Below are 26,318 nucleotides of genomic sequence, written 5' to 3'. Positions count from 1 at the left end.
CAGGGTTAGCGCCTACTGACTCTCCTCTAATTCAGAAACGTGCCTCTGCAGACCGCACTGGGATCTCTTTCAGACTTGAGATCAGCTTTCTGTGCATTGGACTGACCTGCAGCCTGTATTCAAAGCACAATTACTTTCTCATGACTGCATTCACCCGACAGCTTTATTAGCTCTATAATGACAAGAATAGGCTACATAAAACTTTATAGAGTTTGGATCCAGTTTTAGTTCCGTTAGTCTGATTAAATGAGCTGCACATTTAGTTTGTTTGGCTGCATACAAATAAATCATACCACAGTGTCATTCATATTTTCTATTGTTTCTTTTTAAATCACATGTTTCTATTATGTTAAAACTTTTAACTGTGAATCTCATACTTGTGCATTGGTATTTAGTTTGGAGATACAGTGACACCTGCAGGCTGATACTTTGCATAACACGCTGCAGTAATAAAGTATTGTTCCTGTTACTGTTACTGTATTGTTAAAACATGTGCGCATTTTTAGTAACTTCATTGGTGTAGTGGATCGAGAGAGAGAGAGAGAGAGAGAGAGAGAGAGAGAGAGAGAGAGAGCAAGGCTGTACAGTGTTATTTCCATTATTATGTGCTATTTAAACACTAGTAGATAGATAGGTGAGATAAAAATATAGAGTGCTTTATTAATCCTAAAGGGGAATTACACAGTGGTACAGCAGACACTTAATATAAATCACAAAATACAAAAACAACGGGTTGAGTAAGAACGGCTAAATTATTATCACAAAATTACTTTTAAAAAATGGCATTAGTAATTTGATGTACTGAAAAATAACACAAAACACAGCTTATTATTATTATTTTACCCCCAAACAAACAAATGAATAATTTTATTATTTAGTGTATTACACGTATACACGAAAATGCATTAATACATTACATTAATATCTGTTCTGTATAGTTTCCCTGTCATAGAGAGAACAAACATAATAACGGGTACAAAAGTTTCACAAATAAATGACACATTTTCACATATAATTTGCATATTTTGTGCACACACCTTACAGGATTGCTTTCTGTATTTCTTATCATTCAGATATTTAACCTGTGAGACCTGTAGCACAGGTTTGACAAAAATCAAACATGATAAGTATATGTATTCACATTCAATTCATACACAGTTTACATCAAAATACTACAGTGCTTATCTGCAAGTAGGGCTTGAAATACAAAGCACATCTTTTTTTTAAATATATAAACCCAGTCACATAGTTTATTATAAATCTTGTGTGATCAGAAACTGGATTTGAACTTTGGAGACTGAATTTGACCTTTAATGTAGGGCACTTTGGATTAAATCTCACAATTGGGTAATCTTTATTGATGATACTGGGACAGATTTACGGACACTGCCTGGTTTATATTTAACAGAGGTAGATCTATGAACTGTTGATCTTGTCTTCAAAAATGGTGCCAATATGTCCATAAAAGGAAGGGGTTATGATTGCTTTCAGAGGGCAGCAGAGGGTACAAAAGTTTTATTCAATTGGTAAGAAATATTATCTTTAGAGTTTTCTGTTTCATTTATTTCTTAAAAATGTATAATTTAAGATTGTAATGAAACTTTATCATTTGTTCTGTTTATGTATAAAGTAAACATTTTAAACATCACATCACATGAGATTTGTATACTTTATGTAAGAGTTTAAAAAGCAGTCGTGCAGCCTCTGACAAAGGGTTTGACCTTGGTTGAGCAGCAGAGGAAAGTTTTCCTAATGTGGCCCCTGAGGCTCTGATCTCGAAAACCATAGATGAGCGGGCTGAGAAAGCGTGGAATAAGGATGAAACTGAAGTAATTAAAAAAAGCAATGTCTTCTGGTCGCCAGTTGGCATGCAGCACTATGAGACTTTCAGTGATGATGTTAGTGTAGGCCAACATGCTCAGCAACAACTGAAAGCCATGCAGCAGCACAGTGTGCATGGCTTTGTTCACAGACACTCTGTCCTGTCTCATCTTTCTTGTTTCCAGCAGGATTCTCACATAGGTGAAGAGGATTATGACAGCCACAACTGCAAAGAAGAGCACACTCACAGCAGCTTTGAATAGTGTCTGGATTGGAGATGAATTAACAACAACATTTTTGCAGAGCACAGGGGTAGAGAGGACATCCACAGCAGGGTCATGTTTCCCGATAGAGAAGTCAATGACAGGGGAGATGCAGCTAATGAACCACAGAGACAGTATAATGATCCAGATGCGGTCTGAGCGCCAGGCAGCCGGGCATTGGAGGGGATAGAATATGGCAACATAGCGTTCCAGTGACATGGTGGCCAGGATTAAGGGTGTGTTCTGGAAAGTGGCGGTGGATACGAAAAGCAGAGGTGCACAGTAGACAATGGCAAATTTCACCTGGCCCATGACAAAGAGGAAGAGCAGCACAGAGGACAGGAGCTGAAGAGTGTCATTCACCATCATGTAGGCAAACAAGATGTAGCGTGTGGTGTCCAGAAAGTGCCTGTGAGATGCAAAGATGTGGAGCATGACAGCTATGCAGCAGAGGAAGACACAGAAGAATGGGATAACCGCACACACCTTGATTATAACAGACAGGCTTTTGTGGGATGTTGCATTGGCTGGAAATTCAGTCAGATTCTGCATTTTTGCATGTGCATATGGACTGCAGCAAACCTGTCAAAGAGATAAATAACTTAAAGGCCTATATACACACTGTGAAATTTACAATACATCTCCCAAAAAAAGCACCGTAATGATCTAAGTAGAATAAAAAAGATTGAAGAGGAGAATTCATAAAAGTTTACTAAGTGAGAGACAATACCGACTTTATAAAGAAAAAGATCCCTTCTGTCCTCATTATCCCTTTTAAAGACACCATTTGCACATTTGCAATTTTAACATTCATTTCCACATTCAGAATGAAAGATCTCTCACCTATGAATGTCTTCACCAGGCAGACGAACTGACTGAGCTTTCGATTTTTCTTATCATTTTTCTTCAACAAAAACATCTCCTGGATGTTCCTCCCCTTATCTGATGGGTGTGGCCCAATTCCAACATGTTTGACTCAGGCCTGATTTCCTCCAGAGAGAGAGAGAAAACTATTTCAGCAGGGAGATAGTGGCCAATGGGTTGATAAACTTTAACTACATGAAGAAGCTAATGTGTAGTACATGTAGAGAAATTATGGATGTGATCTACCATGCAATCAAGCAGGCAGTAAATGACATAAAAATGGTAGAAAAAAAACAACTCTAAATGATGTTCCACATCTGCATCTGCAAATCTTAATGACTGAAAACCAGAAACAAAAATCCAGGGAAAAGCTTTATTTCTCATATTCAATTTTTTCCCCTGACATCAAATAATCTGTAAATTTAATACAGATCTTCCTTTTGGTTGTTGTTGTTATCTCAATTTACAGATTTGAAAAGTACATTTTATCAATGATTTTCTTATTTCTTATGTCAGCTGTGTAAATATGGTGAATTATAACAGTATTTTGTTAAATTGTATGATTAATTTTGAACAATATAAACTTAATTAATTAATTAATTATTCCTTTTTAATGTAACCTAATTGTAAAATAGAAAAATTAAGTGGGTTTAATGCAGTAGATCAGGGGATTAATGAAGTGGAAGTGTAAATAATGAAATGAACTGTTACACTGTATAATACATGTTCATTAATAAATACAGTGTCACCATTTGCTTAATTGACATTTATTTGCTGGATTTTCTTTTAGAACACTGGAAAAAGAACATTTTCCAAACAGTGTCTTTTTCAACTCAGAGGGCAAGTTATCGTATTGACTGTTGGCACTGTGATGATTGCGCTGAGTGGACATTTTCCACAAGTGAGCTACCTCAGTTGTTCCAGCTGTATCTTGTATAATCCAGTTTGAATATTTTGGCAGGGTCCCACAATGTGTATAATGGCGTCAAGTTCAGATTTGGTGTGATTGAGTAAGTCAATGTGTATGTTCATGAACCGTACATGATGTCATCAGTTAACTCAAGTGTCCTTGGGTTTGGTAATATGTAGGATTATTATTTTATTACTGCACTGTAGTTCATTGTTGACTCTTAATAAAGCATCAGTAGATATTTAAAATTGTATTGTTTCAATTGACTCTTAAAAAGATGCAGTAATTATAAACTTTCAATAAACAACATGGGCACATATCACAAACAGGGTTAGAGTGAGGGTTAATGGACATTGCACTTGAAAAGGCAGTTATAGTCTGTTTGGTTGGACACATGTTACCTGTCTGGTCAGAGAGAGAGAATGAGGCTAAATCGTGTTGACAGTCAACATAAAGATCAGGACTGTCAATACTGTATATTTGTACTAGTGTACTGTTTGCTTGTTATCCTGGAATTAAGCACGATGTGCTTCAGTATTACTACTTGTAGGTGGCTTTGAATTAGAGCATCAACTCGATGTGCAAAATATGAACTGCAACTTTGGATTCACGAGTATCTGTTCTACTTCAATCAAAACTGATAAATATATACAGTATATAACAAAACTGAGTACACCCCTGATATCACTAAACGTTAAAGGTAGAGTCAGTCATTCTTGTTGATATTTGACCTTAACACCTCTACCCTATATTCATGCTCCCTCAGAAGCTCCGCCCCCCATGTTCATGGGCGAGCATTGCCATGGCAACGACCAAAAAGAAATATGGTGGAATCCAGACCAATGCGTCAACTGTAGAGTCACTTCTGTTCCTCTCACAAATCGTAACAAGCAGGGGAAAAAAAGTCATCTCATGTGAGCAAAACAGTCCATCCACACTGTCTGCCTCTCTGTGGCCACTGCACTTATCACTGGACTTGCGTTCTCCATCCACAGAGGCAGCCGTCAGCTGCAGTCCCTGGGGAGCTGAGAGGAGAGGCCAGCAAAAGTACCTTCACGAGGCTGACTGACTGGACCAACACAGTTTGCATGTCATCTCCATGAAAATACATTTACAGTGTTTTTATTTTTTGATTCATTAATACGATTAATTGAGTTGTAAACACACACAAAGCAAGATATTTACATGATTTAAACTGTGGCCTGCTCAAGATTACGTTTCACTAAACATGACGTAAAATGGTCTTGGAGTGCAAAAAAACCTGCAGGGGATGTCCTTGAGACTGACTTACTCTCTGTGTGGATTTATACATTTAATAAAATGGAAGCGTATCTGTTCAGTGAGGAAATACATTGTATGTGAATTGGCCACTAACTCTCTCTCTCTCTCTCCAGTTCGCAAGCCCTCCCGTATCATTCAACAGGTGCTGGAGATGAGAGACTGTCATGTCCTCACAGCTGCTTTGATGACCTCCCCGTGTCCTGCACAAGTACAAATGCCTCTCTGCCGATTGGCAAGACTAGCGTTGCGTGGCTTGTTCCGAGTCACTGTGTTTACATGCTCTTTTACAGAGCCAGAGCTGTGTATGGACATTGGATTTTTTTCAGTGCACACACAGAGGAGGCAGCTAGGGGGCCGTGAGGAGATATTTGCTGAATTTGTCAAAAAGTGTGTTGTCTTTTTTAAGGAAAGACCCAAGAAGAACTGAGCTAATTCATTCGAAAAACAGAGTGCTTGATACAACATCATACATAAATTCTACTTTAAGAAGCCTTCACATTTACCCCACGATGGATCTGGTTGTCACACACTATGGAGTTGGTTGGCCCTGTGACCCTTGTTTGACTTCCTGACAAAATTCCTGGTCATTTTGCTATCTTAAAAGAAAGAAAGAACTAGATACATAACAGCATATATGTATATACCAACATGTGACAACCAACCCCGAAGAGAATGTGACAAACTACAACAATTGGCATTATCTTTTTAACAGTGCACCAGTGTCACATTAATGTGTTTTGACATCCATGATCACAGTACAGCGATAACATCTGCATTGTTTTGAAGGAGATGATGAAACCCATAAAGATGTGTCTCTACAGTTTAATGAGGAGGACTGGAGAGACATGCTGCACAATATCTCCAGAGCACAGTTAGAGAGGAGACCCTGTATTCCCTGCTTAGTAATTAACAAACTTGTTGATTATTAACGTAAAGCTCCTGAGTCTAATTGTGCAACCTAATGTTTTCATTTGTTTGGCAAACAAGTTGACTCTGTTGAGAGAGGCTCACTTTGGCTCGTCAGGTCTTTACGTAAGTCATGCGTCAGTAATCTGGACTGCAGGGGGCTGGACCAAAATCTGTGTCCAAAACAAACTTTGCTTCTAAACCCCAGTGAATGCCACCTCAGCAGATATTATATTTGAAGGCTATCAGGCAGAATGATAGCCATTGCCAATCTTTTGGCAACAAGAGTTTTAGTGAAATATTAAATGACACAGACAATTGAAACAAGGCTATATTCAGTCGAATGAATGATTAAAAAAAAATCTAATCTAACAGTTCAATACACATACAAACACGCACGCACGCACGCACACATACACACACATACAGAAATCTCAAACTATGCAAATTATGTAATGTGCATATTGGTCACATTACAATTGACCAATATGCACTACAATAAGTCATTACAATAATGACATACCTTAGGAGATTATGATATTGACAGACATGACTGAGGAGAAGAACAAACCAAACATGATCATTAGTAAAGTAAAACTAAAGTTGTGTAGCTTTTTTTGTGTGTCCTTTTTTTGTGTGTCCATTTTTAATAAAACCTGGCCATAGTATGACTCAAATTATTCAACTTACTGAAAAACTGTAAATTGGATTGAAAGAGCAGGATGCAACTTTTAAAGTACAGGCTGAAATAAAAATTATGAATAACATTTATTATCAGAACCATCTCTCCTTTTAACAAGTGCATGACATTAAATGTTACTGGGTTATTTGGTACACAGGTCTATAATCAACAGCATTTAGTGAAATACACTCATGTCATTTAAAAAAACAAATAGAGAACAATAGAAAAGAAGTGTTCAGTTGAAACTGTAGTGTAAGCTGTCACGCTCAAAACAAGAAATAGAAATAGAGAAGGAAGAAAGAAGAATGTGCTTCTAAATCAGAACTATAAAGAAACTGAACTGAGACCATATTCTTCTGTTCAAGCTCAAGAAAAAAAATGGACATGAACAAGAAGACGTTTTGGAGCAAGAGCAGGTATGATGCAGTTAAAGTACCTGACTTGAATGAATGACATGATATCAATCCTACGAAAGAGCATCAAAGCACTTTGTGAGAAGTGCATGAGCTGGCACATAGATGCTAGCATGGCTATAAATGATCAAAGGATCTTGATTGGCCAGGTCAGTCACCGGACATCAATCCAATTGACTATGCCGTGCCCCTGCTAAAGACCAGACTGAAGGGTTGCAGACTTCACATAGTCTTATTTCTATTAATTCTGGGTCAACAAAATTGGGGGACTATGCATAACAGTTTCTACGTTTCATTTCATGTGGCCGTTACCAACCTAAAGCTGGCACACTATATTTGACGTAATAACATAGTCCACACCTGTTTATCTATAGAATATAACAGTTCTTCAGATGTAAAAGTTTGGAAAGTTCAGTGATTGCTGTGCATAGAGTATATGGGGTTCATCATTGTTTTAGTACAAATTCTATACATAACAAAAATGGAGTTTGAAGTTTGTTTCTTCACAATTTAACTTTCATCAATCTATTAATTTAATCAATTTACAATCCCACCATGCATTACACCACATTTTATAGATGTAAAAATTATTCCCATTATCGCCACAGTTGTCAGTAAATGTATGATGTAAAATGATGATTATTGGTAACTGTCCAAAAGGTATATTTACTGCTAAATGGACAGGTTTCTTATTGCCCTGCTGCATTGGGAACTTGGATAAAACTTCACGCTGTATAACAAAAGCAAACACAGGGCCTTGTAACATCTGTCTTTTTGCAGACCTTTATGAATTGGAAAATTAAACAAAGGACTGCTCTTGGTTGGATATATATATGGATAATATATGGATAGAGATCAGGGGGAAAAATTACATGATGCACCCCCCCACCCCGCCGATCCCTATCAGTGTCATGTTATGTCAAGGTCTGTCCTTTGTGGAAATCAGAAAATGTAATTACAATATTAATAATAATAATTTACTGCTTAATGTATAGACACTGTAGTGAATGTCTATTATTGTATATAAGGAGTAGTAAGTGAGTGAATAACAAAGAGCTGTACAAACAATTAACACATCAGGCTCTGCACTCTCTACGTAATTTTTGTCTCTGTGGGCCTTTTCAGATAAGACCAAATACGTACATGTGCTGGCAGAGTCAACAGATCAATGTGTTTTACGCAATGAGATGTTGCTGAGGCCTTACAAATACCCGTGGGACATAACAGTTGGTAGACGACGAGCAGACTGAAGGGTCTCAAACAGCGAACAAGACTTTTCTCTCTGATTTTACTGAGAAAAACAAATCTGTTGTCAGTGGACAGTGGATTAGTTTAAATTGTGAACAAGAAAACCTACAGCTAGCAGCAAGTTATTTTAGACAGATCATAGGAAATACATTCTACATTTGCAGCAGATCGAATTTATTTGCAAAATGCAAGCCGTTCGACAGTGTTCAGTGTGTGCCAGCCGTAATGCTGGAGGACTTCTGCGAAATCAGGCAGACATTTCATTGCTGAGGACCAACAAGAGTGTACTCAGGAGAGGGGCAGCCTGCACACGTCTCCTAAGGTAAGTTATGGATGTCTGGACGATGTTACACTAATAACACATTTAAATCCATTGTGCATTTAGTACTATAGATATCAGAAAATATAATATCCAAAATATATTTGAGTACACAACATCTGTTTGTTCTTAGGAGTGAAGTGTTTTTATGGGACTGTCCCAGTTGTATACATCAGTACTTTTGCACACTTATTACTGACTATATTCATTTTCACTGCACATTACATTGCTGGACAATATATGCATTAAAACACAACTCACAGCTAAACAATTTTAGGGTTCATGCAGTCATTCGCTCATGTGGAAGATATATTTAACAGAAAAAATGTCTATATCAATTTTAGGTTTGACTTCTGAAATGTTGAGCCATTGTTCATGACTGTAATCACCTTATGCTTATAAACTTTTCTAATTTTTGCAACAGCAGTTCTGAGAGTGTCCTCTACAGCAGCAGGAATCTTGGAGTCCAGAAATTGGGGGAATGGAAAGATGCTGCACATACAAGCATGGCATCTTTAAGTGTTGGCCGCAGGCTTTGTGCTGTCCCCTTTACACAGGTGGGTGAGAATATACGTGCACCAGTCCAATGTACAGCAACTACACAAATCATTTTCTTGTTCTTTCAAACATTATGCATAGAAATTGAAGAATGGACTTAAAAAAAACATTTTTCTCCCATCTATTTATAGCAAGTGGAAAACCTCTCGCATGACTCCCTGATCAAAAGAGCAGCCTCAGTGGTCACAGACAGTTCAAGTACTTTCCTCTCCCAGACCACCTTGGCTTTCATAGATGCCATCACAGACTATTCACGGGTAGGTCTCAATCTTAAGTAAAACATTTCACCCACATATTAAGATTACCAACCTAAGTCATATAGTTTAATTTATCATTAAGGAGAATCTTCAGAGTTCATCAAAGTCCATATGTAATGAAAATGATTTGACTATCTTGGTGAGGATAATACCTCTAATGACAATGAAAACCACCTTGAGTTTTGAAACTGTCTCCAAATTTCCGTTCACAGCCTTTATGAATAATAGTCACCTGTCCTACCATTGCCAGGTTATTATTTAAAAGTTGTCCTGTACTGTCCCTAAATGTTTGTCCTCCTTTTGTTTGCCAACAGGCTGTGCACACACGTGTTGCTCTCCAAAGACGCTATTTGGCCTCAATAGGAAAACTGACCCCAGCAGAGGAGGACTCCCTCCGGCAGGTGATCCATGGCCAGCGAGCTGAGGTTAGTCTGTGCTGTGCTCTTTGGAGGACAACTACTCTAGCATTGAGTTTCTTCTAAGAAAAACTCATCAATTTAGGGAAATAGATTCATAATAATGTGTTTATGTTGTCTCTTTGTCCTAATAGGCTAGTGACAGACTGGAGGAATGCAAACACTTTGAGTCGACCTGGATCAATGCTGTCAACTTGTGTAAAATGGCAGCTGAGGCAGCATGCACTTCAGGTGAGGAGAAAGTGTTCCTGGACATTTAAATAACTCAACAACTATCATCATGTCTGGTCACAGATATAAGTAACTGTTCAGCTGGATTTCCATAGGCATGACTTAAAGCTTAATACTGTAGTATGTAGGAATAGTGTTGATGCTGTCAGTGGTATGATTTAAAAAGTTCACAGATCATTTACTGTCACTCAGTGGAGCGTTTTTTTAAAAACAAAATGGACAGGAGTGCTTTCATAAGGTCAACATCTACTCAAATAGTAGGACTAAATGTGTGTTTGCATTTGTGTATTCCCAGGAGCTGAGCAGGCGTCCATCACGGTGAGGACAAACATTCAGGTGGCCCAGTCTCAGGTTGAGGAGGCACGGAAAATGTCAGCGGATGCAGATAAGAAGTTGGCCGAGACTAAAGTAGAAGAGATCCAAAGAATGGCAGAATATGCTGCCTCCCTAGAGGGTGGTGAGGAGCTTGAGATACATGAGGCCTATCTACGGGAGGACTAAGACAAATAGACAGATATATTGGCAAACCAGATAAAATAACCACATTTTTAAGTGCTGTTGATTTCATAGTGAAACGGATTCTCCTCTAAAAGTTCTGAGCTTCTACGTTTATTCACCTATTATGTCTCTTCTTTTTTGAGCCTGTAGGATATTTTACACCAAGAAAATCACATTTTGAGAAGGGAATCACAAAAATTGCTAACAATATATAATTCTTTACGAGATCAATTATTATTTAAAACTATTTATTTGATTAGTGAATATGTTTAGAACTTCTGAAAATTATCTAATCTCCTGTGTATATTGTGTATGTCACTTGTATGCTTTGTTGTAATAGTTGTAAAGACTTCTCTTTTTTAAAGTATTGTTTGTATTGTGTTCTCATTGTTCAGATGATAATAAATAAAATATGTATTTTATTCAACACAGTGTTTGTGTCAATGTGGTCTTGTTTGTTGCAATATCATGTCATCTACTGTAATGTGGCTCCCAAAAGTGAACAGTTACCACAAAAAACGAAGGGTGTGAATCCATGTCATCTCTACTTTTGAAGTGTTGTCTGAAGATGAATAACTTGGGTGAAAGCAGCATTAATTTGATTATACATAAAGCATAATTTGTGGCAAACTGGATCCAAAAATCAAATAATAAAACTATTTGAGTTCAGATATGGCTGACAGCAATAATGGAGAATATTGTGAAGGATGACTTACTTGACCCTATCAGTTTTTTCCACATCTCTGTAGCCAAGTGCCACTGATCTTTGTAATGAGGAGTTTATTCACTGCAATCTTAATATCCCATCTGTACTGTGGACAGATCGTTCTTGCTGATAGTCTGATCATGTCCTACATTGACATTCTCAGTCACCTGAGGAAGAGTTGCTTTTCTTGTCTTCTTCATGAAGCAGCTAAAAAAGCCAGATATTTTCTTCACACATTTATTGGGACCAAAAACAGCTAAAAGATAGTGAATATTAAATTTATATTCACCAGATGGATAGGCACATGACTCTAAAAAAATGATAATGTTGTTCCATAACTGCTGGATGTGTAAATAAGCAACTGTTTGGATGTGGATTTGAAGAATCAAAGCGCACGTCACCACTCTCCTATGCATCTATACCGTAACACTTAAAAAAAAGACACAAAACACAAATATGTTTACCCAATATGTTTACCACCACCAATTTTTAGATTTCAGCTCAATAATAAAATTGTATTATTACAAATGAAGTCCAAAACACACAGTTTTGTGTGCCTTGTAACAGGTTAGTGACATTTAGGGATGTTTATAACTTAGTTCATGCAGTCTTTTTAATACAAAAATATTGGCCAGGATTGAAGTACTATGGCAAATGCAAATGGTGATGTTGCACAGCTCAGATTTATATGTGGATGAAATGTTAGACATGAAATGTCAGACATGATTAATATAAAGCTATCAGATAGCAATGTACAGTAACAGCAAATAAGATGTAACGCATGGTTGTGTAGAAGACATCCTTCACAATGAACAAGTTGATGCAAAGGAAGATTGACACCAGAAGCTGCACTAAAATAACTTGGAAACTGATCTGACGCTGCAAGTATACACCACCAACTGATGAGTTATTAGTCATACTAAAATGTTTTAGGCATTACAAAAACTCAACTGATGTATTTTCTAAGATAAATATCACAGTCTCATTACATGAAGAGAAAGTTTAAGTCCAGTGTTCATCTAAATAAAGAAGCAAATGCAAAACATGTTATTTTAGTAGCAAAATATCATGACTTTAATTTGATGAGCAAACTAAATCAGATGATTGTTTCTTATACAATCCACAGAGAGCGTAGTTTTTCAGTGCATGAAAAAACACTTCATCTCTGAGGCCATAAATGAGAGGACTCAGACATCTCGGAGCAAGAAATAAAGTAATGTAATTAAAGTATCTGACATTTATAAACAACATGAAATCAATCTGAAGTACAGCAGATTCTATGAAAGGGCACCACAGCTGGATGAGACACAAGAGCAGCTGAAAAGCATGAAGAATCACTGTCCTGAGCCCTTTCCATATTGATTTTTTATTCTCTCCTGATGCAGCTTTGGCCACTTTCATTATTTTAATATAAGAGTAAACAATGGTGATGCACATGATCAAGAAGTAGAACAGACTTATTGCTGCCCTAACATGATCGTGCCATCTACGCAAAATGAATATCTCCACAGAGCATATTATGTCCTGGGTGTAGAACCTGTGGGAAGCAGATGCAAAGAAGATGGAGAGAATAACAATACAGCGTATAGCGCTGAGGCCATGAATAATGAGGATGCAGTGTAGAGCTCTGTGTGCAGAGCACAGCTCTGCATGCTGCAGGGGCATGCAAATGGCCACAAAGCGCTCCAGGGACATTGCTGTCAGAGTAATCGGTGTGACAAACATATAAAGAAGCAAAACAATAGACATAATGACACACATACCAGCTGGCACTGTAAAATGGAAATAGTGCAAGATGAGCACAACATCAGACATGATTAATATCAGGCTATCAGATAGCAGTGTAACAGCAAATAAGATGTAGCGCATGGTTACGTAGAAGACATCCTTTGAAAAAAAGGTCACAATGAGCAACAAGTTGATGCAAAGGAAGATTGACACCAGAAGCTGCACTAAAATAACCTGGAAATTGATTTGATGCTGCATGTATGCTCCACCAACTAATGAGTTATTAGTCATACTAAAATGTTTTAGGCACTACCAACAGTGAACTGATGTGTCTTCAAATATCAATATCACAGTCACATTACATTACATACATACAAACTTTAAGTCCAGTGTTGTTTGAAGTCTTTAGATGCTGGTTCAAGTACAGACAAAAGAGAACAATTAAACCTTCCCTGCAGTAACATGGCACTGTTCCCACACTTTGAACATGGGCCACATTCAAGGCGTCATGGCTTTAGGTGAACTCTGGTTAGGCAGTGCAGGAAGACTTTACTTTATAGGAACCAGAACATACCCCAAAAACACCAAATGAAACTTTACTCACCACAGTGTCGTCACTGCTCCTTACTACTACTGTCAATAATTGGCTAGAAACTAACAGTCTCAAGAGTGACCTCAGTAATTGGGCTTGGTATTATCCAAGAGTTTTGACTTTCATGCAAGAAATCAAAGTTTTTGTCCCTCACCAGATCTATGGGAAATGTGTTTTTTTTAAATTACGACTGATTAAGAATTTTTAATTTTTACTGTTAAATTAAATGCCTAAGTACAATGTAAAACACCTAGCTATACATTTTAAATGTGCACATCGCAGCAGGCATCTCAGTATTATTAATATTGAATTGTGGATTGAATATTTAGATCACAATATAGTGAGTAATGAATGCCTGCAAACAAAACCACGATGAAGGGTCCTCCAAAGAAGAAACACGTTTGCACACTGGAAGAAAAGCTGCAATATTCTATACTGATAATAGCTTAATAGACCCTTTGTTGTTGGAGGGACTTTTTCCTAATTTGGTGTCGGCCATGTGTCACTCTTAGATTTTGCAAAATGAAATTGCATTGTGAAGTTCATCTGATGTTAACATAAAGCTTCAGTAGCAGTCTGAGTTACCAAAATCTAGTAGGTTTGTGCTGGTAGTCATTCTTAAGTTTACTGTCTGTGTTGTGTCCTGGCCCCAAACACATGTATCATCTCCCAAAGCTTAAAGCTTAAACAATGTGTTAGTACCTTGAAGGACAATTCCACCTACAGCTGCTAAATACCAGCTCCAAAAAAATCCTGTCTACAATTGAGTCCCATTCAAAAAGCATCAACTCTTCTCTCAATACTAGCCAATACTAAATGTGACGTCAACAGACTGCCGGCCACTGATTGGTCAAAAAGTTGTCGCTGGAAGAGTCATGAGCCGTCCCACACAAGAATCAAACCCGGCATTTTTAAATACCGGCAACAGTGTTACAGCCATATGGCTCAATTTTCTTGCTTTGTGTGTGACAGAAAGCCACATACAGCAGCAAGTAGGCTACACCATGTCCTCCATTGTTTATGTGTTTGTGTCGCGTATAAAACAAAGTCACAGCAGTTTTGCAGAGCCGTGCTATGATGACCCCGCCCACGTTGAGTAGGTACTATAGTAATGGAAAAGGTCCTTCCTGGAACCGAGTCGAGTCGAGCCGAGTAGTGCTGGAACTGTGTAGTGGAAAAGCACCATAAGTGTGCTGGTGATCACTTTGGAAATCATTGCTCTGTTAATAAGGTTTGAAGACTTCTAGTATGCTTTCATGTCTACTGTGTGGGCATTGTCGTTTGCTCATCTGCTGCTCTCCATGGCTGCAGGGCTCCAGTGCACTGCTCAATGTTTGGTCTGAGGTAGTGGGGCGTGTTTCCATAATATGAAACGCAACTCCCTGCATCTCTTATTTTGAAGGTCCTGGCTCCAAACAAGAAAAGATGTTGCCGACCATAAGCAACTGTGGTCTAGCTTGGTAACTTTGAGACTTCTTGTGTAGTTTAATCTTTACAGGTTGCTGTCTTTCTGCAATCTGCAGCCGAGTGAAACCATTGGTCGAGAGTCATTTTAAATCCGTAGTAGTAATAAAAAGGTTGTGTGAGTATAGCTTCACCTCATTTACTCTATTGTGGGCCTGTGAGGTCCATGATGGATGGAAAAATGAACTATTCATGTGTACCTCTATTGTAGCTATTTCTTTCTTGACCAGCTTGCAAACTTACCATTATGCATTTTGATTTTAAATTATTACACATTTAAGCCTCTCATTCTATTACTCTTGCACTTGCCATTTTAGGATATTGTAAGAAAATGAGTGAAGTACAACAGATCATGCTGAGTACACTGTCCAAATATTTGCACATGGAGAGCCCATTTGCAAAAACAGCATCTGCGTTCCCTAAAAATGTTAAATTATCAATAAAATTCACTGATTGAGCGGCACACATATCTTTGAGCCATGTGTTGAGCATCATCAGCCTGCTGAATCTCTCGTCTCCTCGCTGAACTGTCGGTAGAGGTCCACTGAATAACACCTCAGTATTCAAACATCAAACTTTGTTCAGCAAATCATTAAAATCCTGTTTCAATACCTCTGATTGTTGCTTGACAACATCAGCAGTGATTTCCAGAATTTTCCAGATTTTCCAGAATTTTCTCTGCCTGGACACCATGTCGTTGGTAAAACAGAGTACTTTGGTGTTTTTGTTGAAAATTTTTTATCTTATTCACAGCTCCGTCACCCACTATCAGCGTTTGAGGCCCAGTGGTTAGCGCTTACTGCAGCCTTTTAGTGTGTGATTTAGTCACATACCTTTCTCTGGTGCTGGAAGATGACCTTTCTTTTGGGGAGTCAGGGTCTTGTAAAAGTGGAGCAAATCTGTTCTCTAGTAGAATCCCTGTGTCTTGGGTTGGTTTGCTCTTACTTTTTGTTTTTGCCACAGTCCATAGCTGTTTTCTCCTTGGTATTGGGATTGAAGTGACCCTCCTGTGCGATGGCAGTGCAGGCCTCCCACTTTCATCACAGGTCTCCGGTGCTGGGTTCTGCCTGTTAACCGTCTTCCCATATCTGTGGGAAGCAATTTATCTGTACATGATTTATGCTTTGGCTTTGCACCAAGAGAGTTCAAGGGAGGACTACTGGTTGATTTACTGCCGTAACCACCAGCCTCCTGCTACTTGGTGGTGCCAATTAGCTGTCTGTTAGCCTGCTCCTGTCCACTGATTTGGGTCATCAGTAGAGTGGTTTCATTCCCATATTAACCATTTACCTCCATGTTGACTTTGAGTCACTGAATTTTCGTCTCTAGTACTGCTATCTTCTGGAGAAGTTTGTGGTAATCATCCGTGGAAAAGGGAGGCATCTTGCTGTTAATTAGCTTAGCTTAGCTGAGCTCCTCAATCCCAGTCACGATAGTGCAAGCTTGTGCTGCTGATAGGCCACACTCTAGAAGTAAAAGAGTTTAAATAATAGTGGTAGCCTTCAGATACTTTCATAAATTAAGCTCCCAGTGATATAGAAGTATCCAGGACCAGCTTTCCATAAATGTTGTAGTAAAAGGACAGGATTTCAATGGAAAAAAGAAAGTAGAGCGGAGAGCAAAGAGCGAAGTGTGTGCACTCAAGCAAAGCAGGAAGCTAAAATGTAGGAATAGTGTTGCTGCTGTCAGTGGTATGATTTAAAAAGTTCACAGATCATTTACTGTCACTCAGTGGAGCTTTTTTTAAAAAAAACAAAATGGACAGGAGTGCTTTCATAAGGTCAACATCTACTCAAACAGTAGGACTAAATGTGTGTTTGCATTTGTGTGTTCCCAGGAGCTGAGCAGGTGTCCATCACGGTGAGGACAAACATTCAGGTGGCCCAGTCTCAGGTTGAGGAGGCACGGAAAATGTCAGCGGATGCAGATAAGAAGTTGGCCGAGACTAAAGTAGAAGAGATCCAAAGAATGGCAGAATATGCTGCCTCCCTAGAGGGTAGTGAGGAGCTTGAGCTACATGAGGCCTATCTACGGGAGGACTAAGACAAATAGACAGATATATTGGCAAACCAGATAAAATAACCACATTTTTAAGTGCTGTTGATTTCAAAGTGAAACGGATTCTCCTCTAAAAGTTCTGAGCTTCTACGTTTATTCACCTATTATGTCTCTTCTTTTTTGAGCCTGTAGGATATTTTACACCAAGAAAATCACATTTTGAGAAGGGAATCACAAAAATTGCTAGCAATCTATAATTCTTTACTAGATTAATTATTATTTAAGATTCATTTGATTAGATGAAAGCAGCATTAATTGAATTATACATAAAGCATAATTTGTGGCAAACTGGATCCAAAAATCAAATAATAAAACTATTTGAGTTCAGATATGGCTGACAGCAATAATGGAGAATATTGTGAAGGATGACTTACTTGACCCTATCAGTTTTTTCCACATCTCTGTAGCCAAGTGCCATTTATCTTTGTAATGAGGAGTTTATGCACTGCAATCTTAATATCCCATCTTTACTGTGGACAGATCGTTCTTGCTGATAGTCTGATCATGTCCTACATTGACATTCTCAGTCACCTGAGGAAGAGTTGCTTTTCTTGTCTTCTTCATGTAGCAGCTAAAAAAGCCAGATATTTTCTTCACAAGTTTATTGGGAACAAAAACAGCTAAAGGATAGTGAATATTGAATTTATATTCACCAGGTGGACAGGCACATGACTCCAAATGATAATGTCGTTCCATAACTGCTGGATGTGTAAATAAGCAACTGTTTGGATGTGGATTTGAAGAATCAAAGCGCATATATCACCACTCTCTTTGTTTTCCTATGCATCTATAACGTAACACTTAAAAAAAAGTAACACAAAAAGTACCCAATGTTTACCCAATATGTTTACCAATACAGAAACATGACTTGCTGTAAACCTGAGTATACTAAAAATCACAATGTTTTTTGTTTAATTTTTATAGTTCAATAATAAAATTGTATTATTACAAATAAAGTCAAAAACTTAATGGAGTACACAGTTTTGTGTGCCTTGTAACAGGTCAATGACATTTAGGGTTGTTTATAACTTAGTTCATGCAGTCTTTTTAATACAAAAATATTGGCCAGGATTGAAGTACTATGGCAAATGCAAATGGTGATGTTGCACAGATCAGATTCATATGTGGATGAAATGTTAGACATGAGATGTCAGACATGATTAATATCAAGCTATCAGATAGCAGTGTAACAGGAAATAAGATGTAATGCATGGTTGTGTAGAAGACATCCTTCACAATGAACAAGTTGATGCAAAGGAAGATTGACACCAGAAGCTGCACTAAAATAACTTGGAAACTGATCTGACGCTGCAAGTATACACCACCAACTGATGAGTTATTAGTCATACTAAAATGTTTTAGGCATTACCAAAAGTCAATTGATGTATTTTCTAAGATAAATATCACAGTCTCATCACATAAAGAGAAAGTGTAAGTCCAGTGTTCATCTAAATAAAGAAGCAAATGCAAAACATGTTATTTTAGTAGCAAAATATCATGACTTTAATTTGATGAGCAAACTAAATCAGATGATTGTTTCTTATACAATCCACAGAGAGCGTAGTATTTCAGTGCATGAAAAAACATTTCATCCCTGAGGCCATAAATGAGAGGACTCAGACATCTCGGAGCGAGAAATAAAGTTATGTAATTAAAGTATCTGACATTTACAAACAACATGAAATCAATCTGAAGTACAGCAGATTCTATGAAAGGGCACCACAGCTGGATGAGACACAAGAGCAGCTGAAAAGCATGAAGAATCACTGTCCTGAGCCCTTTCCATGTTGATTTTTTATTCTCTCCTGATGCAGCTTTGGCCACTTTCATTATTTTAATATAAGAGTAAACAATGGTGATGCACATGATCAAGAAGTAGAACAGACTTATTGCTGACCTAAAATGATCGTGCCATCTACGCAAAATGAACATTTCCACAGAGCATATTCTGTCCTGGGTGTAGAACCTGTGGGAAGCAGATGCAAAGAAGATGAAGAGAATAACAATACAAGGCATTGAGCTGAGGCCATGAATGATGAGGATGCAGTGTAGAGCTCTGTGTGCGGAGCACAGCTCTGCATGCTGCAGGGGCATGCAAATGGCCACAAAGCGCTCCAGGGTCATTGCTGTCAGAGTAATCGGTGTGACAAAACTATAAAGAAGCAAAACAATAGACATAATGACACATATACCAACCTGCATTGTAAAACGGAAATAGCTCAAGATGAGCACAACATCAGACATGATTAATATCAGGCTATCAGATAGCAGTGTAACAGCAAATAAGATGTAGCGCATGGTTAGGTAGAAGACATCCTTCGAAAAAAAGGTCACAATGAGCAACAAGTTGATGCAAAGGAAGATTGACACCAGAAGCTGCACTAAAATAACCTGGAAATTGATTTGACGCTGCATGTATGCTCCACCAACTGATGAGTTATTAGTCATACTAAAATGTTTTAGGCACTACCAACAGTGAACTGATGTGTCTTCAAATATCAATATCACGTCACATCATGTCACATTACTGTACATAAATCCAAACTTTAAGTCCAGTGTTGTTTGAAGTCTTTAGATACTGGTTCAAGTCCAGACAAAAGAGAAAAATTAAACCTTCCCTGCAGTAACATGGCACTGTTCCCACACTTCCACATTCAAGGCGTCATGGCTTTAGGCAGTGCAGGAAGACTTTACTTTATAGGAACCAGAACATACCCCAAAAACACCAAATGAAACGTTACTCACCACAGTGTCGTCACTGCTCCTTACTACTACTGTCAATAATTGGCTAGAAACTAATAGTCTCAAGAGTGACCTCAGTAATTGGGCTTTGTATTATCCAAGAGTTTTGACTTTCATGCAAGAAATCAAAGATTTTGTCCCTCACCAGATCTATGGGAAATGTGTTTTTTTTTTACTACAATCTAATTGAGAATGTTTAATGTTAAATTAAATGCCAAAGGACAATGTAAAACACCTAGCTATACATTTTAAATTTGCACATTGCAGCAGGCATCTCAGTATTATTAATATTATATAAAGAAGAAACACGTTTGCACACTGGAATAAAAGCTGCAATATTCTACACTGATAATAGCTTAATAGACCCTTATGAGGTAGTCAGTAACACTCTCATTGTCTGCCATGTGCAATTTGGTCAGCGACGTGTACAGGTTTATTATCCGTGGCTTACTTTTTCCAGAATAATGTTCTTTCAATATTTTCAGGGCCTTTCTGCCATCATCAGCTGCTTCATGCCTTATCAGTGACAGGCTTTTATCATCTATCAGTCTGATTAACTCAGCATAGCAGTCAGCATTTTTCTTTCTACCTTCAGTTTGCAGAGCTGGTGACTCAGACTTGCGACTCATACTCGAGTCGCACTTAAGTCGCACTACACATTGACTTCAGACTCGACTCGGACTCGACCTCAAAAGACTTCCGACTTGACTCGGACTCGAGGCTGGAGACTCACAAATTACCATTATTTTCATGTTATCATTTATATTCTCATTATTTATTATCTGTCATTCGTCTTCTCTGTTTGCATTTGGGAAGTGATCTCTGGCTGTGACTGAGGATGACAGTAAACACCAACATCACGCACGTGCCGTGTGTACGCACGCATTTCGAGCAGAGCCCGTCTACTACTGTATACTGTATTAGAAACTCTGATTTCAAGACAATGGCGCGTGAAAGAAGCCCAACAGGAGTCCCTTGGAACGTTACATTTGGCTACAATGCCTTCACGCAGTCAGCCAACAAACGGACAGCAGTGTGCATAGTGTGCAACAAAAAGATTCAAGATTTTGGTTCAACCACTTCAAACTTCATCCGGCATCTGAAAACGCACCCAGACCGGTCAGACACTTGCTAATGTGAAATACGTTAAAATTAGCAATTAGCTTGCAAACAAATATTAACGTTACATTCTTGCTGCTGGCCATATAATGTGACAGGCTGAGTTAACATTTCATAACGGTGTGCCAGAAGATTATTCTGTGACATTGTCTTAAGTTAAGTTACAGTACAGTCACCCAGTGGCGTTTTATGTGTAAAAAATTAGTGGAGCACCTACACATTTAATGCTTTATAAGAGTCATACCCAAGCAGCCTATTCTAGATATCAAGAAGGATATTTGTCACATATCGGGAGAGAGAAAGAGAAAGAGAGAGAGGGAGAGAGAGAGAGAGAGAGAGGAGTCATACTGTAATAACCATAACGGTTATTTCTTTTATTGTATTTTACAGCATTGTTAAAAAAAAACTCTTGTTAAAGAAAAATAGTTATGAAATTGAAACAATCCTTTGTATTTTTTCCACATCACATTGCTGTAGATTCTAGTGAAACAATCATCAATACTGTCTTATATAGAGGATTTTACAGAGCTTATAGAATTTGAATTTGATTTAGTGTTTGCGAGAGACTTGAAACTTGACTTGGACTCTTAACCAGAGACTTGAGACTTGACTTGGACTTGACCCTCAAAGACTTGAGACTTGACTGGGACTCTCACTCAAAGACTTGAGACTTGACTTGGACTTGCAAAAAATGACTTGTGAACACCTCTGTCAGTTTGCTGTTGGTCAGTACCGCCACTTGGCTCATTTAGAATAGTGTCTTTCAGCTTCAAAATATGTAAGTGACCTAGGAATCTTGTTTTCCAAAGGTCATACTAATCTTCAGATCCGTCGAAGAGAAGCTGTGGTGCTAGGGCTCCCACTGCTCTGCTTGCCATGTTGTCGATACGCCAATTTTACTGTGGCCTTTGTCTTTGCTAAGCTAGCTCGTTATCTTCATTGACTTTCGCGTTATACATTGCGTAAAACTTCTTTCAAGATTATATTGTTCACTTATCTCCAAGCTGGTTCACTCACATAGTCCATAGAAGCTCAGTGTAATACTTCCCGTTATACTTCTTCGTGTTATCTTGTGTCCAACTCTGCCTGGGCCCACAGTCCTTAGGTGCGTATGGAGAATAAGCAGAGGATGGTTGAATCATCTTTAGCCGAGTCTTGGCATGTTTATTTAACAAACAAAAGCGCGGACTGACATATGATCTCTCTTTATCGTGGCTCATACAGAACAACTGGCGCTAACCGGGAACATGGGGACGTCATGTCCTTACGTACCGTAAACCTTATACAATACAAGCAGTACAGTATATCCATCTACCATAATACAGGGAGTAAGGGCACCATCAAATTACAACACTTAACAGATACTTTCATAAATTAAGCTCCCAGTGATATAGAAGTGTCTAGGACCCGCTTTCCATAAATTTTGTAGCAAAAAGACAGCATTTTAATGGTCCAAAGAACGGCAGAATATGCTGCCTCCCTAGAGGGTGGTGAGGAGCTTGAGATACATGAGGCGTATCTACGGGAGGACTAAGACAAATTGACAGAGATATTGGCAAACCAGATAAAATAGCCGCAATTTTAAGTGCTGTTGATTTCATAGTGGAACGGATTCTCCTCCAAAAGTTCTGAGCTTTTTACGTTTATTCACCTATTATGTCTCTTCTTTTTTGAGCCTGTAGGATATTTTACACCAAGAAAATCACATTTTGAGAATGGAATCACAAAAATTGCTAGCAATCTATAATTCTTTACTAGATCAATTATTATTTAAGATTTATTTGATTAGATGAAAGCAGCATTAATTGAATTATACATAAAGCATAATTTGTGGCAAACTGGATCCAAAAATCAAATAATAAAACTATTTGAGTTCAGATATGGCTGACAGCAAGAATGGAGAATATTGTGAAGGATGACATACTTGACCATATCAGTTTTTGTCCACATCTCTGTAGCCAAGTGCCATTCATCTTTGTAATAAGGAGTTTATGCACTGCAATCTTAATATCCCATCTTTACTGTGGACAGATCGTTCTTGCTGATAGTCTGATCATGTCCTACATTGACATTCTCAGTCACCTGAGGTAGAGTTGCTTTTCTTGTCTTCTTGCCAGATATTTTCTTCACAAGTTTATTGGGAACAAAAACAGCTAAAGGATAGTGAATATTGAATTTATATTCACCAGGTGGATAGGCACATGACTCCAAACAAATGATAATGTTGTTCCATAACTGCTGGATATGTAAATAAGCAACTGTTTGGATGTGGATTTGAAAAATCAAAGCGCATATATGACCACTCTCTTTGTTCTCCTATGCATCTATACCGTAACACTTTAAAAAAAGTAACACAAAAAGTACCCAATATGTTTACCCAATATGTTTACCAATACAGAAACATGACTTGCTGGAAATCTGAGTATACTAAAAATCACAATGTTTTTTATTTTTAGATTTCAGTTCAATAATAAAATTTTTATTTTTTACAAATGAAGTAAAAAACTGTGACATTTAGGGTTGTTTATAACTTAGTTCATGCAGTCTTTTTAATACAAAAATATTGGCCAGGATTGAAGAACTATGGCAAATGCAAATGGTGATGTTGCACAGCTCAGATTTATATGTGGATGAAATGTTAGACATGAGATGTCAGACATGATTAATATCAAGCTATCAGATAGCAGTGTAACAGCAAATAAGATGTAATGCATGGTTGTGTAGAAGACATCCTTCACAATGAACAAGTTGATGCAAAGGAAGATTGACACCAGAAGCTGCACTAAAATAACTTGGAAACTGATCTGACCCTGCAAGTATACACCACCAACTGATGAGTTATTAGTCATACTAAAATGTTTTAGGCATTACCAAAACTCAACTGATGTATTTTCTAAGATAAATATCAGTCTCATTACATAAAGAGAACGTTTAAGTCCAGTGTTCATCTAAATAAAGAAGCAAATGCAAAACATGTTATTTCAGTAGCAAAATATCATGACTTTAATTTGATGAGCAAACTAAATCAGATGATTGTTTCTTATACAATCCACAGAGAGCGTAGTATTTCAGTGCATGAAAAAACATTTCATCCCTGAGGCCATAAATGAGAGGACTCAGACATCTCGGAGTAAGAATAAAAGTAATGTAATTAAAGTATCTGACATTTATAAACAACATGAAATCAATCTGAAGTACAGCAGATTCTATGAAAGGGCACCACAGCTGGATGAGACACAAGAGCAGCTGAAAAGCATGAAGAATCACTGTCCTGAGCCCTTTCCATGTTGATTTTTTATTCTCTCCTGATGCAGCTTTGGCCACTTTCATTATTTTAATATAAGAGTAAACAATGGTGATGCACATGATCAAGAAGTAGAACTGACTTACTGCTGACCTAACATGATCGTGCCATCTACGCAAAATGAACATTTCCACAGAGCATATTCTGTCCTGGGTGTAGAACCTGTGGGAAGCAGATGCAAAGAAGATGGAGAGAATAACAATACAAGGCATGGAGCTGAGGGCATGAATGATGAGGATGCAGTGTAGAGCTCTGTGTGCGGAGCACAGCTCTGCATGCTGCAGGGGCATGCAAATGGCCACAAAGCGCTCCAGGGTCATTGCTGTCAGAGTAATCGGTGTGACAAAAATATAAAGAAGCAAAACAATAGACATAATGACACATATACCAACCTGCATTGTAAAATGGAAATAGGCCAAGATGAACACAACATCAGACATGATTAATATCAGGCTATCAGATAGCAGTGTAACAGCAAATAAGATGTAGCGCATGGTTAGGTAGAAGACATCCTTCGAAAAAAAGGTCACAATGAGCAACAAGTTGATGCAAAGGAAGATTGACACCAGAAGCTGCACTAAAACAAACTGGAAATTGATTTGACGCTGCATGTATGCTCCACCAATTGATGAGTTGTTAGTCATACTAAAATATTTTAGGCACTATCAACAGTGAACTGGTGTGCCTTCAAATGTCAATATCACAGTCACTACATTACATAAATACAAACTTTAAGTCCAGTGTTGTTTGAAGTCTTTAGATGCTGGTTCAAGTACAGACAAAAGAGAAAATTAAACCTTCCCTGCAGTAACATGGCACTGTTCCCATACTTTGAACATGGACCACATTCAAGGCGTCATGGCTTTAGGTGAACTCTGGTTAGGCAGTGTAGGAAGACTTTAATTTATAGGAACCAGAACATACCCCAAAAACACCAAATGAAAATTTACTCACCAGTGTCGTCACTGCTCCTTACTTCTACTGTCAATAATTGGCTAGAAACTAACAGTCTCAAGAGTGACCTCAGTAATTGGGCTTTGTATTACCCAAGAGTTTTGACTTTCATGCAAGAAATCAAAGTTTTTGTCCCTCACCAGATCTATGGGAAATGTGTTTTTTTTACTACAATCTAATTAACTATTAATTTTTACTGTTAAATTAAATGCCTAAGTACAATGTAAAACACATAGCTATACATTTTAAATGTGCACATCGCAGCAGGCATCTCAGTATTATTAATATTGAATTGTGGATTGAATATTTAGATCACAATATAGTGAGTAATGAATGCCTGCAAACAAAACCACGATGAAGGGTCCTCCAAAGAAGAAACATGTTTGCACACTGGAAGAAAAGCTGCAATATTCTACACTGATAATAGCTTAATAGACCCTTTGTTGTTGGAAGGACTTTTTCCTAATTTGGTGTCGGCCATGTGTCACTGTTAGGTTGTGCAAAATGAAATTGCATTGTGAAGTTCATCTGATGTTAACATAAAGCTTCAGTAGCAGTCAAATCTACCAAAATCTAGTAGGTTTGTGCTGGTAGTCATTCTTAAGTTTACTGTCTGTGTTGTGTCCTGGCACCAAACACAAGTATCATCTCCCAAAGCTTAAAGCTTAAACAATGTGTTAGTACCTTGAAGGACAATTCCACCTACAGCTGCTAAATACCAGCTCCAAAAAAATCCTGTCTACAATTGAGTCCCATTCAAAAAGCATCAACTCTTCTCTCAATACTAGCCGATACTAAATGTGACGTCAACAGACTGCCGGCCACTGATTGGTCAGAAGAGTTGTCGCTGGAAGAGTCATGAGCCGTCCCACACAATAATCAAACCCGGCATTTTTAAATACCGGCAACAGTGTTACAGCCATATGGCTCAATTTTCTTGCTTTGTGTGTGTGACAGAAAGCCACATACAGCAGCAACCATGTC

At 38.0% G+C, this 26,318-nt stretch overlaps 5 protein-coding genes across 6 annotated transcripts; 1 reads left to right on the top strand and 4 right to left on the bottom strand.

Moving 5' to 3' along the window:
* Nucleotides 1-1,682: 1,682 nt before the first annotated feature.
* or95a1 (odorant receptor, family 95, subfamily A, member 1) lies at nt 1,683-2,636 on the bottom strand. The gene has a single exon (XM_053320205.1). The coding sequence runs from the start codon at nt 2,634-2,636 to the stop codon at nt 1,683-1,685; it is 954 nt and encodes a 317-aa protein (XP_053176180.1).
* Nucleotides 2,637-8,360: 5,724 nt separating this feature from the next.
* Nucleotides 8,361-11,090, top strand: LOC128360689 (diablo IAP-binding mitochondrial protein-like). 2 transcript variants are annotated; one of them, XM_053321177.1, is made up of 6 exons: nt 8,361-8,710; nt 9,135-9,264; nt 9,397-9,522; nt 9,837-9,947; nt 10,073-10,169; nt 10,465-11,090. In XM_053321177.1, the coding sequence occupies exons 1-6, from the start codon at nt 8,574-8,576 to the stop codon at nt 10,668-10,670; spliced, it is 807 nt and encodes a 268-aa protein (XP_053177152.1). In that variant the 5' UTR covers nt 8,361-8,573; the 3' UTR covers nt 10,671-11,090. The 2 variants fall into 2 exon arrangements, with proteins under 2 accessions (XP_053177152.1, XP_053177151.1); XM_053321176.1 differs by having other exon boundaries at nt 9,132-9,264.
* Nucleotides 11,091-12,447: 1,357 nt separating this feature from the next.
* On the bottom strand, nt 12,448-13,392 carry LOC128359887 (odorant receptor 131-2-like). The gene has a single exon (XM_053320204.1). It carries the CDS (start codon nt 13,390-13,392, stop codon nt 12,448-12,450), a length of 945 nt encoding a protein of 314 aa, XP_053176179.1.
* Nucleotides 13,393-18,718: 5,326 nt separating this feature from the next.
* Nucleotides 18,719-19,663, bottom strand: LOC128359885 (odorant receptor 131-2-like). The gene has a single exon (XM_053320203.1). The coding sequence runs from the start codon at nt 19,661-19,663 to the stop codon at nt 18,719-18,721; it is 945 nt and encodes a 314-aa protein (XP_053176178.1).
* Nucleotides 19,664-24,079: 4,416 nt separating this feature from the next.
* On the bottom strand, nt 24,080-25,024 carry LOC128359884 (odorant receptor 131-2-like). Its single transcript, XM_053320202.1, has one exon. It carries the CDS (start codon nt 25,022-25,024, stop codon nt 24,080-24,082), a length of 945 nt encoding a protein of 314 aa, XP_053176177.1.
* Between the last annotated feature and the right edge of the window lie 1,294 nt (nt 25,025-26,318).

The sequence above is a fragment of the Scomber japonicus genome, chromosome 6 (assembly GCF_027409825.1).
Source record: "Scomber japonicus isolate fScoJap1 chromosome 6, fScoJap1.pri, whole genome shotgun sequence".
Classification (NCBI taxonomy): Eukaryota; Metazoa; Chordata; class Actinopteri; order Scombriformes; family Scombridae; genus Scomber; species Scomber japonicus.
Note: the sequence above shows the minus strand (reverse complement) of the source record. Positions and strands in the feature narration are given on the sequence as shown.